The sequence below is a fragment of the Paramisgurnus dabryanus genome, chromosome 4, assembly GCF_030506205.2.
Source record: "Paramisgurnus dabryanus chromosome 4, PD_genome_1.1, whole genome shotgun sequence".
NCBI lineage: Eukaryota > Metazoa > Chordata > Actinopteri > Cypriniformes > Cobitidae > Paramisgurnus > Paramisgurnus dabryanus.
In genome coordinates, this window is record NC_133340.1 from 19,752,128 (window position 1) to 19,772,649 (window position 20,522).

At 35.0% G+C, this 20,522-nt stretch overlaps 2 protein-coding genes across 5 annotated transcripts in view; both read left to right on the plus strand.

Moving 5' to 3' along the window:
- Positions 1-2,500: 2,500 nt before the first annotated feature.
- Positions 2,501-12,529, plus strand: LOC135752459 (B-cell receptor CD22-like). Its single transcript, XM_073814532.1, has 10 exons — positions 2,501-2,565; positions 6,040-6,387; positions 6,470-6,721; positions 6,967-7,227; positions 7,351-7,429; positions 10,008-10,044; positions 10,123-10,185; positions 11,104-11,142; positions 11,726-11,781; positions 11,859-12,529. Exons 1-9 carry the CDS (start codon positions 2,508-2,510, stop codon positions 11,777-11,779), a joined length of 1,191 nt encoding a protein of 396 aa, XP_073670633.1. The 5' UTR covers positions 2,501-2,507; the 3' UTR covers positions 11,780-11,781; positions 11,859-12,529.
- A 2,884-nt stretch (positions 12,530-15,413) lies between these two features.
- The window catches only part of LOC135760449 (uncharacterized), a 29,368-nt gene continuing 24,259 nt past the window's right edge, over positions 15,414-20,522 (plus strand). For all 4 annotated transcript variants that reach the window (XM_073814506.1, XM_073814511.1, XM_073814504.1 and 1 more), the window contains exons 1-3: positions 15,414-15,590; positions 18,011-18,443; positions 18,770-18,868. In XM_073814506.1, coding sequence (XP_073670607.1) covers positions 18,153-18,443; positions 18,770-18,868 — 390 coding nt within the window. In that variant the 5' untranslated portion in view covers positions 15,414-15,590; positions 18,011-18,152. The remainder of the gene's footprint in view (positions 15,591-18,010; positions 18,444-18,769; positions 18,869-20,522) is intronic.

Here is a 20,522-nt window from a genome sequence, read left to right on the forward strand (position 1 = left end):
TCATTCGTTAAGAGACTTAGTTCCTGTTTCTTTTGGACATCACACAATCACACATTTATTGGTCAAGTTTCCGTTTCTCACCTCTGTGAAAGCAGTAATGCCGCGTCCGACTTCCATAGAAATTGTTGATCATCATGTATTTCAAAATGAGACTTATTATGATTAAGCATGTGTAGACAAAAAAGTAAACAAAAACTGGAATCTCAGATTACCCTGCCTGATATAAACATCTTATACCAGCCCAACATGGTCTAGCACTGTTGCCTCACAACAAGAAGGTTCCCGGTTCGAGCCACGGCTAGGGCAGGTGGCCTTTCTGTGTGGAGTTTCTGCATGTTCTCCCTGTGTCAGCGTTGGTTTACTCCGGGTACTCCGGTGTCCTCCCACAGGCCAAAAACACGCAAGTTAGGCAAATTGGAGATACCAAATTGTCCCTCCCCCAACTTGTGTATGAATCAACTTGTCTGAATAAAACTTGTGTATGGATTACCTGGTTCTCGCCATGAATATAGCCGCAGATGCTGGAATGGTGTTAAGAAATAAAGGAAGAAGAAGAAACATGTCAGCAACTCCTAGTAACTGATAGCTGGGATTAAAAACATTTGCACTGTGCACTGTGTATGCACATTTACATTTATTCATTTGGCTTGACCTGTGTGCAGACTGCAGATGAAGTCAAATATCACCTTAAAGCTCCCATAGCATGTAAATCTGATTTTTACATGTTTAAGTGCTATAATTGGGTTCCCAGTGCTTCTATCAACCTAGAAAACACGAAAAAGACCAACCCAGTAACATAATTTTGGTAAACCATCCTCTGCAAGCACATGAAAAATTAGGCCATTGAAATGTGGCTCCCCTTATGATGTTATAAGGGGATCTTATTATAATAATACCACTCCTTAATCTGCACTATCCAACCACGACACAGCCATTTAGTGCAGAGAGAAAGAGAGAGAGAGAAAATAATTGACAGCACAATTGAGTTTAAATTTCTACAAACCACCATCATTGTGATCAGTGTTTACATTTCATCAGCTCATTTGCATTTTAAAGGACACATCTAAAACGGCACATTGTTGCTCGCACCTACAAGATAGCAATTTTAACATTTTATAACAAATTTTCTATATGGTATTTTAAGCTAAAACTTCAAATATGTACCTTGGGGATACCAAAGATTTATTGTATGTCTTAAAAAACACATGGGACCTTTAAAAAGTTGAGCAACATAAACACTTCATGTTAAAATACAATGTGTTAACCACAGCTGTCCAGAAGCTGAAAACCTCATTGATGCTTCTAACTTCATCATTTCTACTGAAGTTTTTAGTGACAAGGGCATGTGAAGGTAAGAGCAGGACTTTATTAACTCTATACACACATTGTTTCTCATTTCTAACAGTGCATCATGTTTAAACAGAGAAAAAGATTTTAAAAATCTAATATTATTTTTGTACAGTATACATAGGTAGATCATTCCACTATATTAATAGTTTATAGAAAAGATACAGTTTATGCAAAAGTTTAGGAACTCCTGACAATTTCCATGATTTTCCTTTATAAATATTTGGGTGTTTGGATCAGCAATTTCATTTTGATCTATCAAATAAGCAAGGGACACAGTAATATTTCAGTAGTGAAATGAGGTTTATTGTATAAACAGAAAATGTGCAATATGCATCAAAACAAAATTAGACCGGTGCATAAATTTGGTCACCTCAACAAAAAAAAAATCTCATCAATATTTAGTAGAGCCTCCTTTAGCAGAAATAACAGCCTCTAGATGCTTCCTATAGCCTATAATGAGTGTCTGGATGAATGTATTTTGGACTATTCCTCCTTACAAAATGGTTGCCGAGCATGAACAGCCTTTATCACAGATGTTCAATGATATTCAGGTATGGAGACTGGGATGGCCATTCCAGAACATTGTACTTGTTCCTCTGCATAAATGCCCGAGTAGATTTTAGGCAGTGTTTTGGATCATTGTCTTGTTGAAATATCCAGCCCCAGTTTAACCTCAACTTTGTGACAGATTCCTCAACATTATTCTCAAGAATCTGCTGAAATTGAGTGGAATCCATGCGACTCAACTTTAACCAGATTCAACTAAATGAGAAGGGTGCCCAAATACACCCATCTAATTTCGTTTTGATGCATATTGCACATTTTCTGTTAATCCAATAAACCTCATTTCACTACTAAAATATTACTGTGTCCATCACTTATTTGATAGATCAAAATGAAATTACTGATCCTAACACCCAAATATTTATAAATGAAAATCATGGAAATTGTCAGGGGTTCCTAAACTTTTGCATGCAACTGTATGAAGAGTTCCCTCACCATTTTTAATTTTTGATGTGAAATATATATCAGATGATCGCTCTCATCATGCAATTTAAAAAAAAACTGTAGATAGTGAGAAGTTTCTGTGAGTTTATGAGAAACAGTTTTCAGTGTTGAGCTGAAACACTTATCATGTGTTGAATGTAGGTGTTGCTATGGTGATGTCAACCATGTTGGCCCCTCCGCCTCTGATCTTTCTCCTCATGATTCACGGTGAGTCACTGATGATATATTCAGACTTTATATTTATTATTCATACAAACCTTGAATTATCTTTCCTATAAAAACTTTTTCATAATTCATGACTTCTGTTCAGACTGTACAGTTGTCTCAACTTTATCCTCATAACCTCAGCTGACAGACAAAGATCTTCCCAGCTAACAGAGATAAGTTATAAGAATGTTAAAAGTAATGGGGAAAACATGTTTTATCACTGTAGTGCTTAAATGATTTCTTACAGTGTAGAAAAAAAACTTTCTCCGATTATTCTGAAAATTAGAGGGGTGTGAGGGGCAGGGGCGGACTGGGACCTAAAAGTGGCCCTGGACTTTTTCAAAAGCAGCCCACCACAGCACATTGGCCCAACATAAATGCTACAGTACTTATACTTTTTAGGAAATCAAATTTATTATAAAATAATGGATTTTAACTATCTCCCAATGACATCTTACCAACCATGACATGTAACAAGGTTAAACCTGATGCTTGACTCAGTTTTATAAATCATTACCGGAAAAAAAAATATTTAGCTACCAGAAAAGTCAGGTAACCAAAGGTGTAAATGGACTTGCTAACATAAGAGGGACACAAAGGTCTATTTGTGGATAAACTGCTTTTGGATACACTATCCTAAATCAAAACTATTTTTGTCTAAATGAAATGGAACAAATGAAACATACTCAGAAAATCTCTTTCTCAAAGAAAACATAAAAAATTGAAATTAAAAACAGTAGTTATTATAATAAGATTTATAAATTCGTATTAACACAACCCACCAAACATGAGACGTCTCCCCGATGTGCAGATCATGTCTATATTAGGTCGGTTGGTCCAGGCCCTTATCTGTATGTCTATACAACGTGCAGATCTGGTACAGTATCTGAACTTTTGACTATGACCCCTCTTGGACGTCAGGTAGACGTGCAAAAGCGGTTCCAGAAATCAATAGAAAAACATTTTATACAAATTTGGTCTATGAGTTCTGAGTCAAAAAAACATAAACATCACATATATTTTTGTAGAAAAATGTTGTTAAGCTGATAAAATAATGTAGCCCTGCATGCATTAGTAGGTGTTCTTCTCTGAACTCTTAAAATATTTCTACAGAATTCAGCATGCAGGGATTCCATTGGATGTTTGTCCCATTTGGAGTAATCTGTTAGGCATTGTGGACCCCAAACCTCACAACCATACAGAGCTATGGGCATTATTACACTATCAAATATTTTACACCAAACTGTAGCAGGAATGTTTGTTTGTCTGTCTCTCTCTAATTAACAGAGATTTGTATGCTGACTTTTATTGAAAATGTTTTATCACCATAATGACGATCAGTGGTTCCTTTAGTTGGGTAGTGCTCTTTGACTTTTTTAGTGATGGGGAAATGAAGCACCAATACTTCTCTTACTGTTTCAAACCATGATTCGAAGCCTCAAAGAGGGTGTTGAAAACAGCGCCATCTTTTGGCTAATAAAACATATAGCAGTTGCTTCTGGAAAAAGCTCCGTCAATGAAGCAACAAGCTGATGAAATTCAGATGAATATTAATATTATGTGTACAAATAAAGCTTAGGCAACATGTGTGTGAATGGTCAATATAAAAATGTATTTACTTATTAAAGTGTGGCAATAAAGTATGAGTTAATATTCATATGATTCAATATTGTATTGTACAAAATAATGTTCACACGCACATAATAACACACGCGCACACAAGTATAAGTAAATACAATACTATATATACCGTATAATGTGGGACTAAAATGTGAATAATGCAAATAAGTAAGTTGCATTGGTAGCAAACACTTGGTGCAATATTAATATGTTTTAACAAACACCATCATCAAGCGCACACACTACAATATAAACACAAAGAGTCAAACTACTACCCAACTAAAGGAAACACTGATCATCATGATGGTGACAAAACATGTTCAATAAAACATCAGAATCTTGTAAATTCTCAAAATGAGCGGTAGAAATGACAAAAATAAAGTGAATTTGGTTTGTTTAGTCAGTATGGTCCTACTTCAAAACAATGCTTTGTTAAAACAACTGATTGTAATGTTGATGACATTGTTTTAGAGAATGTACACTTAACAATTATCCAGCGAGAGCAAGCGAGGGAGGGAGAGTGAAGTTCACGTCACTTCACTTCAATTATTGAACGGTAGAGAAAGAGAGAGAGAGAGAAAGAGAGCATGAGAGAGAGCATGAGAAAGTGAGATTGCAGACGCAGATAGTTAAGGTGGAACTTGTATATTTGGGAGTTATCTATAAGCAATATTTTTGAACATTTATTCATATATAAAGATTATATATACATATAATGCCTAAAATGGCCACATTTTAAATAGTTTTACTTTGCGTGGAGGTCCCCTTGACATCAATATTGGATGTTCAGAACACGTCATAAAAAACGTCATAAAAACTTTCATTCTGGCTCCTCTTTTTGAGACGCCTTGCTCAGTGGGAAACTTAGCCCTAAATGTAATTTCATTGCTTGTGATAAGAGTTATGTCTTCTTGTGAATTCTTCCATTCCAATTAAATCCATAATATTTACACATTCATACTTTATATTATACTGTATGCTATAAACATCATTTTGCTTGACTTATAGTGCTACATGACAAATAATAAAAATTTCATTTTATATTTTATTTTTAAAAGGCAAAATTCTCATTAAGTTAAGTAGTTTGTATCCCTGGATTTGCTAATTATCTGTATTTTTTAATATAAGGATGAATTTTCTGTAATGCAGCTTTGACATGTGTTCATGTGTAAAGCACTACACACTCAAACTTACTGAACACAAACTCCCGCCTTCTTTTATATTATAGGTTGGAATTCTGCTCAGCTCTGTAATGTGATTGGCTGGAAGTCGTTCATGTCTTCTGTGAATAGAAACTCCCACCCTCTTTAATTTTGATTTGTCATCATTTTGACACTGATGTGCGCTGAGATCACTGGCCCGCTGCATTACCTCCATTACCGAATTTTTCACGTGCTTGCAGAAAATGATTTATCAAAACTAAGTTAATGGGTTGATCTTTTTCACATTTTCTAGGTTAATAGAAGCACTGGGAACCCAATTATAGCACTTAAACATGGAAAAGTCACATTTTCATGCTATGGCCCCTTTAAAGTAGAAAATTTTCTGGAAGACATTAAACTTTGGTGAAAATCATAAAAAATGGTGGCGCTGGCTGGCAACTTTTTAAAAAACGCTGGCGGGGAAAGAGTTAAACATTGTGTGAACATTAAAACAGGACATTGTCATAACTGGACAATGCAAAACATAACGTCAAGAAAACTGGACACTTAGAATGTTTTTGGGAACTTTCAGGGAACGTTCTTAGAACTTTTTTCTTTTAGCTGGGTTCACACTTTAGATGTTTATCAGTTTTAGTTCTGTATTTGCTGAAGCTGTTGTTAATGTATTCATCATGATAATTGTGTGTTTCAGAAGTTTATAGTGCTGATGATGGGTGGGGTGTGCATTACAGCTCTTCATCCATCTGTGCACTAAAGGGTTCAACAGTGATAATAAACTGCACTTATAAATACCCTACTGGACATCAGATCAATAACACGTTCTGGACTAAAATTAACAGTGCTGATCCTCCAGATCTGTCTGAGGACTCTGAATACAGTCAGAGGATTCAGTATCTGGGAGATAAACATCACAACTGCACCATGAGTCTGACTGATGTGAGACAGACAGATTCACACAAATACTATTTCAGATTCATCACTGATAAAAACAAATGGCTTGGTGTTCCTGGAGTGACTCTGGATATCACACTAATAACAGGTAAGTGAATTACTCACTGATGATAATAATGTGTGTTGAATGACATGTAGATATCTGTATCTGTGTTGTGTTGTGTTGTCAGATCTTCAGGTGCAGTCTTCAGGTGAGAGAGTGACAGAGGGACATTCAGTGACTCTTACATGTAAAAGCAGTTGCAGTCTGACTGACGGATCAACATTCATCTGGTATAAAAACAATCAGTCATTAAGTGAGAGAACAGACAGAAACAATCAACTCATTTTGCAGTCAGTAAGAAGAAATGATTCAGGCAACTATAGCTGTGCTGTACAGGGACACAACCTCACATCACCTCATCAATATCTCAATGTCATCTGTAAGTATGAGTGTTAAATTCTTTAAAGCTTTCTTCCTTCACTGGGCTGAAGACAAAATTACAAAGGTGGACCACAGCATCTATTTACCCAACAGTGTAAAGATAAATGAAGTGAGCACTGTTGTTTGATTATTTCATACTGTCCGACTGTTGACAATTTTAAATTTACATTTTTTGTTAAACTTCCTTGACACCTACAGGCTTTAAATTGTGGACTGTAATGTTGCAATTTATTTCATTAAAAGCTCCAGATAAACCTGAAATCTCTGTCAATTCATCTGGTGAAATAATGGAGGGTGATTCAGTGACTCTGACCTGCAAAAGTAAATCAAATCCACCTGCTCAGAACTACACCTGGTTTAAGGTGAATGAAACATCATCTGTTGGATCTGGACAGACGTACAGCATCACTAACATTAACTCCAGACACAGTGGATGGTTTTACTGTGAGGTTCAGAATAAAGACAGATCTCAGAAATCTGTTGCTGTATTAGTCAATGTTAAAGGTATGAATATATCTTCATATTTTCTTCCATTGCAAAAAATTATTTTCTAGCTTTATTTTCTAGCTTTTCGACATGCTTTACTCTTGGTTCACATATGTTTTGCTCTGTTCTTCTTTTCTGCAGGAAAAATGATGATATTTCACTTAATTATTGGATTGTTGATTTTGGGTGCTGTAGTTTTTATCGTGGTGTTGATAATTTGGTAAGACGTGTGTGATATTTGTTACATAGTGTCTGTACAATAAAATCATTTATCTTAAATTTAGTTAACAATAAACTCAAAACCCAAAGTGAACTCATCATGTAATGTTCACCAGCTCATTAAGCAATTAGGATTAAAAAACAACATCATCTCAGACTTACAAATATTTGTCATTTAACCCATACGGAAATGTAATATATGTGAATATATGAAATATCCCTATATGAAATATATGGTAATATAAAGTAGAAACATATATGTACATATATGTACAACCATATATGACACCTATTCGAAAATGGAACAATTTCATATATTGACATATATGTCTATCCCATACAAATATATGTCTATGTGTGCAAAAAACATACATAGACATATATGTCATCTATATAATTATTTATATATGTGACATACATGACTTCACATATATGTCTAATATATGTTGCATACATATACTTATCATATATCATAAAATAATTAAATTTGAACCGTGGTTTTTATCTATTTTTCGCATGTTTCAGACTACAGGTAGGACGTACAACCCATTCACACAACTTAACACACAAACACAATTTATTATTTGTAATGTACCTGATGAGTCCAGTCGGGCCTCGAACCCGGGTCCTCACGTTGAATGTCGTCCGCGCTATCCACTGATCCACCCAGCAGTTGGATGGGAGGGGCTAACAACTTAAGCTATTTGTGTGTTACTGAAGTAGGCGCTGTTTGGCTTGTATTTTACAGTGTTCGTTTTATTATTCCTCCTGTTTTTATTTTATGCAGGGGTACACAGTGCAAATTTAACCCTTGTGCGTTGTTCAAATTTAATACATCCACTAAATTAAACATCTGTAAAAATGTATCAGAATATTTTTTTCACTTTTTTTGCATAAATTTGTTAGTCAGTTCTGATCAAAACTACCAAATTTTTACAAAAATTCCATGATTTTAACTCTTTAATTGCCAAGTTCATAAGTGGATTTGGGGAAAATCTAAATGACAAATTTTCAATACAAAAAGTGATTGTAGACTGGATTTTTTTTAACCTTTTTCGCAGTCTTGGGCATGTCAAATATAAAGTAAAAACATTGGCTTTTGATTATTGTTTTCTTCCTCATTTATTGTTAGTGGCTGTTTTTGCCCCATTGACTTCCATTATAACCACATTTTTTGATTGCAGAGCAATGACACCTTGTTATCATGCATTTTTGAATGTTGGTGGTTTTTCCTTTTGCAAAGAGGTCAAATTTGTCATTTTTACTGTTGATCACCATGTGGCACCATTAACCCTTTAGTAGACCTGTGCTGTGCAGAGCTTAATTTCTAGCTTGTACATTGAGTAATATGGGGGCGGTTTCCCAGACAGGGATTATCTTAATCCAGGACTAGGCCTTAGTTTAATTAGGAAATATAACTAGTTTTAACAAACATGCCTTACTAAAAACATTACCTGTATGCATTTTGAGGCAAAACAAAGGGCCCTGATGTATTTTAAGATATGTCAGTGCAAGTTGTTTTCAGTTTGGACAGCTCTTAAAAATGTTTTAGTCTAGGACTAGTCTATCTGTCCGGGAAACCGCCCCCATGGAGTATAACTCCATAATAAAAGTATAGTATTGTGCCAAATGCATGCAGTTTGAAACTAGGCAGGGTTATAATGTTATGACCCTAATAATTTTTAAACAATATATTTACAGACCTATATAGGCTATGTTGTTTTAGAAATCTAGACATAAAACATATTGATATCATATGGTTGGAGCATACAGTATCATGTAAAAATCCATCTTATATGGTTGTAAAATACAAACCCATATAAGAATTCATACATATACATATTTTAAATATATGTATTTAAATACATTTTAATATGAGTATTCCATATAGGTTTAAAACATATATCTTCATATATCAACAGTATCTATATATGTGATATTAATATATGTATTTATATACATTTTAATATAAGTATTTCATATAGGTTTAAAAAATATATCTCATATATCAAGATTATTTGTATATGTGATATTCATATATGTATTTATATACATTTTAATATGAGTATTTCATATAGGTTTAAAACATATATCTTCATATATCAAGAGTATCTATATATGTGATATTAATATATGTATTTATATACATTTTAATATGAGTATTTCATATATGTTTTAAACCTATATATTCATATATCCAGAGGATCTATATATGTGATATTAATATATTGCATATATATGTAACATATATGCCAAGATCGGTTTTGATATAGGGACATATATGTCATATATTACATTTCCGTATGGGAAATGCTGCCTAAAATGACAATCACCCCTTAGATAAATTCAACATTAAAAAAAAAACTCTGCTAAACTGTGAACAAAGTTAAATCAATCAGTATCTGGCACATTTATACAATATAAATCAGAGCATGAGATGCATAATGGCACAAACTGCTTCAATCACTGTAAAACATTTCAATACTGGCACTGACCTAAAATAGCTTTCTGCAGATTTGACATGAAAGATATAATAATATTAAGTAAATATTGTATGACATAAAGTCTTTGCTTTTAAGGAGAATCAGGTGGATGAAAAAGAGAAATAGCTTTCAGGTAAGATGAGAAAAAATATTTTATTTTACTGAGTTGATTGAGTCATTACTCTTATTTTTACTTTTTTCCCCGAAAAAGACGGTTCATCATAGTCCTTCTCACGACAGCCATAAAACATGTGACCTGTATGAGAATCTAAGGGTAAGTGTTTAAGTGTTTAATTTTATTTTGCTTGTTATGTAAATGATAGAGAAACATTGCATTTGATTATTTTAAAACTATTATAAAACACTATTTCTGAATGTTCAGTAAATATATTGCTGTAGAAAGCACAATTCAGTTATTAGGTTTAGATTATTTAGATTAGTTGATTATTTGTTTCATTTTAAGTCACCATCATGGTGATCAGAATTTCTATTAGTTGGACTCTTGACTTTTTTTTGCTAGTTTTTTCTTGGTTGCATTAACTTTTTGTGTAAAGCACATTTGTTATAACAATATAAAGTTAGTGCTATTCTACAGTTTTTGTTAACGATGAAGATCATAATTTAATCTAGTTGATTTACATATCAAAAGTTTCTTTCATGTCAAAATGAAACCCAGCACTCTAACAGTAGTTTGTCATTAAGGATTTTTAGTAATACGGACAAAAATCTATATTTGGGATGCACAAACATCAAGATTTAGAGTATGAATCTCAACAATGGAATCGGTTTTTCTTGTTGTTGTAATTCTGCTGGTGGTCTAATTATACAATTGCTTCATAAACGTGTTTCACTCGCACATACAGCTGAAAAAACATGATAGTTTTGATTACCCATCTGCATTATATGCCACTCGCTCATGAGACTAAATGCTAGCGGTCAGAGCCAATAATGTAAAAGTACAGTATGTGTTGTAGGATCAATGGAGCTTGCTGTAGGAGCGGTGATATGCAAACAGTTTGATCAATGTATTATTTGAATTATTTAGAATTATTATTCTCTCTCTCTCTCTCTCTCTCTCTCTCTCTCTCTCTCTCTCTCTCTCTCTCTCTCTCTCTCTCTCTCTCTCTCTCTCTCTCTCTCTCTTTCTCTCTCTCTCTCTCTCTCTCTCTCTCTCTCTCTCTCTCTCTCATAGACTGCTGATGACAGTTCTCCTGTCTATGGGAATATTAAGGTAAGGATCACATCTAAGCTTTTATATACTAAAGTCATGTGCATGATCAAAATGGGTGGTGGGCTACATAAATGTTTGAACAGGAATAACACAAGGTTGCTTTTTAGGTAAAGCATTGTAACTGTATAGCATTAACTCAACCCATTATGGTAGAAAAACAATGACATAAGTATTTGAAATAAAACAGCCTGTTGAATTTTATTAAACGTGCTTGCATTTTAATGAATTGTATTTTTAGGGCTTGCATTTTTTAAGGCTGAAATTTAACATGGTTGTTTATTTAAGCTGTGAATATTTCACTTCAAACATTTCAGACACATTTCCTTTATTAAAAATTCAATAGTCCATATTCACTTTTCACATTTCACATTCAAAATATCTGTCTATGTATGTCTCCTTTAAAATACAACCTAAAATATTTAGCAGGTAATTTTCTGTCCATTTAATTTCACGTCCACATATTTTGTTGTGTAAATTGAGAAGAGAGATGGGTCTAGTGGTTAACAAGCTGTTCTAAACTCTCTGCATATATTGATGATGTGCAAAGTGCCATTTACTCCCTCCCTTTCCCCATCTCATATAGACTGACAGCTATGATGAATCTAACTTAAGTTCTCCTGTCTATGAAAATATATAACAGTAAGTATCTGAACTCTATAAATCTTCTTTAACACTATTTATTATTTACTTGTTGAATATTTTGTTCACTTATTCAGCTGAACAGAAAGATGCTGTAGAGGTCAAAGAAACACACCAAGACTTTTGACAGCCAATAAACATTTTCTGTAGGAGGAGCTCTTGATGATTGACAGGAGTTTAAACATGATGTGATGAATAATACAAACACATGAAGAAACTATGTCAGCATGTTATTTTAATTATGTTTTTGATTTATGTAGGTGTAGCTATATTTAGTGTTTGCCACTCTGCTGTTTTTGTATTTGTATGTCAAAAGTGTTATTTTACAAATACTGAATTTGTTATTTTTAATACTGAATATGTTATTTTTAATAAAATACTGAAGCTTTTGCTAGCAAGTCATGATTTTTGTGTGTGAAATATAAATTTTCATGCAGATGCAATCCCGTGGAAAAAAAGGAACATGACAGCATCTTAAAATGAAATTACGAATAAGACTTGAGCATAAAAGGCGACAACCCAAACTTGCTTTTAGTAAATGATTATGGCAATACTGTTTAAGGTTGTTTGACACATCTTGTCATATGATATTAAGAAGCTAACTTAATTCTGTACAAAGATGTGTGTATTTGTGCTTGTTTTACATTTCATAAACAGCATGTGTCATTACTAACCCCACCCCACCCCCCACCCCAAGATAAAAAGGTACAAAAACTTTAAAAATTTAACATTTTGTACAACTTTTATAAGGCAGTAGTGATAGCTTTTGAACATTGTAAAGCTTGATCATCACTTGTAAAGTTAATTGATTTCATTAAATGCATGAACCATTTAAAGTCCCCCTGAAGCCGATCATTTTATCACTTAAACACTCATCTTTGAGCATCAAAATGGCATATATATATATATATATATATATAAGAGTTTTCTCCTGAGACAGTAATTTCTTCAGGCTTTAAACAGCTTAAATTTAACTACACCCTTGCCCCATTTAGGTTACACCCCATGATATTGTTACATTTTACCATTTTTAAACGTTATGACAATGTCATGCTTTAATCTTCACACAATGTTTAAAACAACAACTGTTTATTATATTGACTTGTTTGATTCTTATGTAAATGATAGAGAAACATTGCATTTTATTATTTTATAAAACATTATTTCTGAATGTTCGGTAAATATATTGCTGTAGAAAACACAATTCACTTATTAGGTTTAGATGTTGATGTTTTGTTTCATTTTAAGTCACCATTATTGTGTTTAGTGTTTGTTTTAGTTGGACTCTTGACTTTCTGTTTGGTAGTTTTTTTTCTGGTTGCGTTAACTTTGTGTTAATACACCACATGTGTTATGAACGCGTAAAGTTAATAGTGTAGTTCTGTGATGGTTTGTACATATTGATAAAGAACATCACCTGGTTAATTTACTAATCAAAAGTTTGTTTTCTGTCAGTAAAGTAAATGAGATCCAGCACTTTCACAGCAGTTTGTCGTTAAGGAGTTTTAGAAACTTTGGACAAAAAATATCTGCTGTATAATTGGGACGCACAAACATCAAGAATCAGAGTATGAATCTCAACCATGGTGACAAAGAAATGAAAAACTTCATGCTGCAATGCATGCTGGGTATCAACAAATTACAAATCTCATTCAGGACTCCCAGCATGCACTGCAGCATGGATAAATAATGTTTTTTTTACTATTTTATTTGTCACCATGGTTGAGATTCATACTCTGATTCTTGATGTTTGTGCGTTCCAATTATACAGCAGATATTTCTTTGTGTTAAGTTTCTAAAACTCATTAATGACAAACTGCTGTGAAAGTGCTGGATCTCATTTACATCATTAACAGAAAATAAACTTTTAATTAGTAAATTAATTAGGTAGTGATCTTTACCATTATGTACCAACTACCACAGAATTACACTATTAACTTTACATGTTCATAACAAATGTGGTGTATTAACACAACCAGGGAAACAACTAGCAAGCAAAAAGTCAAGAGTCAAGAGTCCAACTAAAACAAACACTAATCACAATAATGGTGACTTAAAATGAAACAAAACATCAACATCTAAGCCTAATAAGTGAATTGTGTTTTCTACAGCAATATATTTACTAAACATTCAGAAATAATGTTTTATAAAATAATAAAATGCAATGTTTCTCTATCATTTACATAATAGTCAAACAAGTCAATATAATAAACAGTTGTTGTTTTTAACATTGTGTGAACACTAAAACATGACATTGTCATAACGTTTAAAAAATGGTAAAATGTAACATTCCTTTAACGTTGAGACAACACAAAAACGTTCTTAGAACGTCAAGAAAACTGGACACTTGTTCCGTTGGCAGAACGTTTTTGGGAACCTTGGGAACTTTCAGGGAACATTCTTAGAACTTTTTTCTGTTAGCTGGGTTGTTTTCTCTTTTTTTTTCTTCTTGCGATCACAACTTAATTTTTTGGTGATCTCGAGATAACAAAAGTTTTTTTCTCGTTATCCTGACATAAATCAAATTTTGTCTCCATAATATTTTGTGTGTTTTGAAGTGGACTGCTAATGAACATGAGTTGGATTCTTCACCTTCACCAATTGGCTATAATGGACTTTATAAATAAATAAATGGATGTTTGAAATACTGACAAATACGCTTGAGCGAATCCCTGATCCAAGTAAAATCTAACTGTTCATCTATGCTAATTTCGGTAAATATCCCTGCTGGATAGACCAGCATAATTCCCATGCTGGTTTAGCTGGTGGTCACATATATTTAAAATCTATTTAGGCAAATAATTCATTTTTGCCATATGGGATGTAAAATTTGAAATGTATTTGCTTGCCCTTGAAATACATTTTGAAATGTATGTTGATATATGAAGGTTAAAACTAAATATATTTCCAAATAAAAAAAATGTGTCGTATGGGGCTGGAGAGCCAGTAGCTAAGTTAAGATGGCTTTCATTTGGAGACTTTCATTTTACATTATTATTTTACAACATACGATCTGGATCTTTATTTGTGACAACGGTTATATTGAGGGCACCATGACTTTTAAACATCGGTAGGTGGCGACATATGCACAGTGAATGCAAAGGGCCAAAAAACAAGAGAAGAAGAACAGTAGTGAAACGAAGCTTTTCGAAGCTCGAATCAATTGCTTCGACAAATGATTCACTGTTTCGAAACGATTGAAACACCTGGCGCCATCTGCTGGTGAAACGTTGTAAAAGCAAATATCTCAATCCAAACATTTGAAACGTTTTACAAAACAACTGCAAAAACATATTTTTAGAAAATTAAGTTATTAATCCTTAGACATTAAGTAAAAGTGTGTTCTGTGTTTGTATTTTTATTTAGGGCAAACAGATCACTCTATTTCCCCTTTAAATATGCAAATTTTGTCATTAAATCTTTCTACAAAAGGGTTGGTAGACAGTTGATAGAAAATTGTAGTGTACCCGAGTTCACCAAATGACATTGGTCTCCTAACCATCGGATTTTCTAAACGTTTTGAAACAGTTATGACGTAATGAAGCCTTGTTTGCTAAAATCACGTGACTTGGCCACGCTCAAAACCACTGAGTCGAAACAAAAGATTCGTAAATGTTTCGCAGCTCCAAGAAGCAGTGTTTCGATCAGCTCACGAGGAGAACTTGCAAACCGCCGTTAGAAAACAAGGAGAAGAAGAAAAGATGTTTCGGTAATGCACCTACAAGTTGGTTTGCCAACCGCCAATAAACACCCAAGAGAAAGAAGAAGAGAATTGTTTGTGTGCCACCAAGTTGTTGTTTTTCTCTATGGTAAGCGACGTTTTTGTTAAGATTTGGTTACTTGCTTTTATTTTACTGGACGATGAGATGACAAATCAGATTGAATTACTTCAGTAGTCATGAAAGCTTTGCTTCTTAATTTATCAAAGCTGCTGTTTATAATTCTGTTGAAGTGATGTTTTGTGTGAACCATTATCATGGTGATGTTTGTGTATTGAATTGTTGCTGATGAGAGATGTGCTGTAAATCTGTAGGAACTGATCTGTCCATGTTATATTCATTTTTACACTGTAAAAAAGTCGACCTCAAAAGATTTTTAGTACAAAAAGTACATTGTGAAATTATTTGTGTATACTGAAAAAAAAAGTCCTTAACATGTTGCTATCAAAGAATATTTTGTTGATTCAGATATTCAAGAAAAAGTATTATTGGCCAAAGGTTTAAAATTATTAAATAGGATTACACTTTTTTGGCATTATGTTGTAGTAGCTGTATCTGTTAGGTAATTGTTTAATTTAGAGTTGTTGTTTTTAATGAATGCGAATGATGTTTGTTGATTGTAGGGATGCACCGATACCACTTTTTTGGAATACGAGTATGAGTACGAGTACTTGCATTTCAGTACTTGCCGATACCGAGTACTTAATAAAAAAACACGATTTAAATTTACAGGTAACAGCTTTAGTCATATAATTTAACAAAAAAACAAAGGACTAGTTTTCCAGTTTGTTGTCAACTCTGCCTCTTTGGACAACACAAGAGTCATTAACCCCTTACACACCGCTCAAACATAGACATTTCTCAGACTGTGGTATCGATTCCAGGTATCGGGGGACTTTTAACGAGTACGAGTACTTTAGAAAATGTGGTATCGAGGCCGATACCCGATACCAGTATCGGTATCGGTGCATCCCTAGTTGATTGCTATGCATAGATACAATTTGTAGTTATATGATATATTCATAGAAGGTATGTGGCTTTATTAAGTGCAAAAATTATCCAGAAATGTCCATTTACAACCCTAGAATTTGTCCCCAGAAAGAAATGGTCTATTATTATCTAATTTGAAAGGGTCATTAAACATAATGTTGAGCTCTGCTCTGATTGGCTGTTTCTCAGAGCGGCTCATTTCAGTAGCTCTGTGTCTGTGAAATTGATGTTTCTGAGTGGTAAGTTTGTGTTTTCAGTATGGACCTGCAAAACATAACTAACACTAGCATTTAACATTAACTTTGCATGTTAACTCATAACGTCAGCAAGCACCCCTGCTGAAAAAAACAGCATCAAACCAGCATGGACCAGCATGGGAATTATGCTGGTCTATGCTGGTTTAGCTGGTGGTCACAGCATACCAGCACCAAAACACAAAATATGCTGGTATGACCAGCATGGGATGCTGGTGCTAATGCTGGTTTGTTGCTGGTTTAGCTGGTGCTAATGCTGGTGCTGATGCTGGTTTGATGCTGGTGTAGCTGGTGTTCACTAGCAAACCAGCACCAAAACACAACATATGCTGGTCTTGCTGGTATGCTGTTTTTTTCAGCCGGGACAAATTTGATTTTAGCTTTGTAACGTTGTAATCAATTAAAAGGTGGAGTGGGCAAATGCCTGCAGAAGGGGACTTAAGGGGATCGCACACCGGCCGCGCGCGCCGCACTTTTCTAAAAAAAAATCAAACACATTGTTTTCTATGAGTATACGCACACCGGCGCCGCCAGGTGGCGCCTGTCCGCGCCGCCCAGCTGTGACTCAGGAAGTTGCTCAAATCCATATCGCGCCACACAGCGCCACTCACATAGGTTAACATTAAATAACATCATATTTGTCCCAAATCATTAACGATTAACATTGGCTGCTAACGTATATTTTGCATTTTGAAGTAGACGCTATCTGACAATGCTCGCGCTATTTGATGTGCACTTCCGGTTTACAATACCTCCGAGTTGTCCTAGACGCGACTCGACGTGGCGCGACACTGAGCTGCGCGGCCGGTGTGCGATCCCCTTTAGATCGCATGACATGCTGTGGCTCAAAGATTTGCTGTAGCGCATGTAAGTAAGTGAACTCCGTGTCATTAGTAGACACGCCCCTTACTGCTGATTGGCTACAAGTGTGTTCCAAACCTTTTTTTAAATATAGCTTACCCCACCTTTATTGTTGGGGTGTACATCCCGACTGTAACGTCACAGTCTGTGTTATGTTGAGATTGGCCTGCTTTCCAGCAGTCTTTTGCATGCACAAGGTTTACATTTAAAGGAGGAAACAGTAAAGTTTAAGGTTCATGATATGCCATTACCATGTACAGCACTCAAATTATTTATCTTTTCCTAGTTTTCTATTCTACAGCACCTTTAAAAGGGACCTATTATGCAAAATTCACTTTATAAGGTGTTTGAACATTGATGTGTGTGTAATTCACTCACTCCTTTTTTAATATTCCCTTAAACCAGAAGCCATCTCTTCATACAAGCTGATTCCAACTCTCTACAATGACGTCAGCAAAGGGAGAAGCCCCGGCCAAAACTGGTGATGATTTGCCTTTTTAACAGACTCAGCCCTGAGTGAGAAGCTCATAATTTTTAAAGTGTTACAATGTCTGTGCCAAAGAGGAATTACAAATGTGTTTTGGGATGTATCAATGAACATCAGAGTCTCCATCGAGTCCCACAATCTGAGTCACTGAAGACATTGTGGTTAGATTTCATTTACAATGGAAACATTCAAAAGAAAGTACCTAAACTCTTATACGTTTGCGGCAATCATTTTACACCGGACTGCTTCAAAAACAAGGGCCAGTTTAACGCTGGATTTTCAGCAAGGTTGATGCTGGAGAATGGGTCGATACCAACGCTTCGTTCTCAAACCTTAAAATCAAAATCAGAAGTAAGTATTACACTTCATATGTTGTTATTTTTTTCAGCCTTTTTGAATGTGCTTATTGGCTGACTGTACAGCTGATATATAACTATATTCACTGATGCTGTAGTCGCTTGCTATCAGATTTGCCGCAAATAAAAGTTGCATAGTTAAAAGTTGCACAAACCTGCTATAATAAATGATCTGTGTGGTTTGCTGAGCTATTACTTATTTTTTTTGCATTTTAATATTTTTGTTTGTGTGGTAATCTTTTTCTAACTGTAATATACTTAAGTGCAGATAGATGTGAAGACATGGAGATAGATTAACATAAATCCTACTGTAATTTACAGGTGCAGAGCAGACAACCAGCATCTCAATGCTGTGCGCAGCAACAACAGACTGACACCAGAACCACACTACTCTCTACTCCAGTGTATCAAGAGGAAAAGGTAACATATGCAATCCCATGCTGCCTCTATTGGACAACTTTGTCTATACCATCCCATTTACTGCATCATGATTTTTTTCAAGTAGGAGTACTCTTTCTTCCTCCGCTTGAGTCTCTACTCCTTTCTCTGTTAAATGCAGGCTGCTTAGTACATCAGCATTTTAATGTTCCTTGCCAGCTTTGTAAGCAATGGTGTATTCATATCTACTCAATGTCACAGCCCATCTCTGTACGTGGCGATGCCATTTGTGGCACTTCTCTCATTTAATTAAATAATGAAATCAACAGTTTGTGATCCGTTACAATGGTTAACTGCCTCCAGTACAAGTATGTGTTGAATTTCTTTACACCGAAATTTACAGCAAGACTGGGGAAAGCTCAGACAGGGATCTTACGTGGTTTATTGTTAAGTGATGCTCTTTCCATTTCCGGTGTTCTTCATGTGTTCAATACTTATTCCCTGTGTCATTTCACTTTATTTATTATGACTCAACTTGTATACTTAAATGTTCTGATTTCTTTGGATGAATTCAATATTTTGCTTGATGGCTACATCTGGTGGAAATTTTGTGTCATTAGCCCACTTATCAGCATTTTTATCAGAAAGGGATTTCTGTGTCAAATTCTTATATTCCCTGCTGTATTAAGTGGTTTCTCGAAGTTTAAAGGTGCTCTAAGCGAATTGACGCGTTTTAGACCATAAAACATTTTTTGTTACATACAGCAAACATCTCCTCACTATCTGCTTGCTGCCTGTCCGCTGATCAAACTGTAAAAAAACGCGATCTCTGTAGACAACCCAGGCTTCAAAAACGGCAATAACAACACAGTGGCCAAACCTACAAACAGAAACCATAACAAAGTGTGTCAGCCAATAAACGCCAAGAAGGATTTGGGGGTGGGGGTTGGGTGCGTTCATGAAAGCACGGAAGGGAGGGGGAGGGGGTGGAGTAGCTACGCTCCATCTGTTTGAAAACAATTTAAACGTCAACAAAAACTAACGTCTCGCAGATTCGCTTAGAACGCCTTTAAGTCCACTTCCAACAATTACCATCCTGCATTCTAATGTCATTCAAGCTGCATTCAGACTAGCAGTGAGTAGCAGTAGCAGAGCGATGCAATCACATTGATTTCAATGGAAGCTTGGCAACTTCCAGCAACACGGAATGTTTAACTTTATGCAAATTATGCATGACTTTCGGGAGCGATACAGCAAGAAACGCTGATTTAGACAACCATGATTTAGAAACGCTTCTTTTGAAAGAGACCAGCGACACACAGCGAGTCGCTTATAATGTGAATGTACCTTCACTTCACACACAAGTCTGTCTCGCAGCATTTGTGAAAGCGTTGCCCTGTACTCACAATGTTGTGCTAACTTTTTTAACTCCGCCACATGGTTAGCAACAGTCTCTTCAGTCTTCCGTGTGCCTAGATTAAACTTGTATCTTGCACGGTTTCACTCGGCTTTGGATTGTAATGGGCTTTAAGTACGTTTGTCAACTCATCAAATGTTTTCTCCCTTGGAGTCAACGGACACTGTAAACTTATGGTCTGTACTCTGCATGTGGTCTGTACTCCGTACACAATTTTCAGCCTGGTTCCTTAGTGCCTTTTTTATCCTCATCGCCAATTATGTAATATCCTTAGGATGA

What these genes read in the sequence shown, in the direction of transcription:
- LOC135752459 (XM_073814532.1), top strand. Translation starts at nt 2,508, where the DNA reads ATGGTGATGTCAACCATGTTGGCCCCTCCGCCTCTGATCTTTCTCCTC. An exon ending in ATCGTGGTGTTGATAATTTG is followed by an intron (nt 7,430 to 10,007) that starts GTAAGACGTGTG and finishes TTTGCTTTTAAG; the next exon opens with GAGAATCAGGTGGATGAAAA. An exon ending in ACCTGTATGAGAATCTAAGG is followed by an intron (nt 10,186 to 11,103) that starts GTAAGTGTTTAA and finishes TCTCTCTCATAG; the next exon opens with ACTGCTGATGACAGTTCTCC.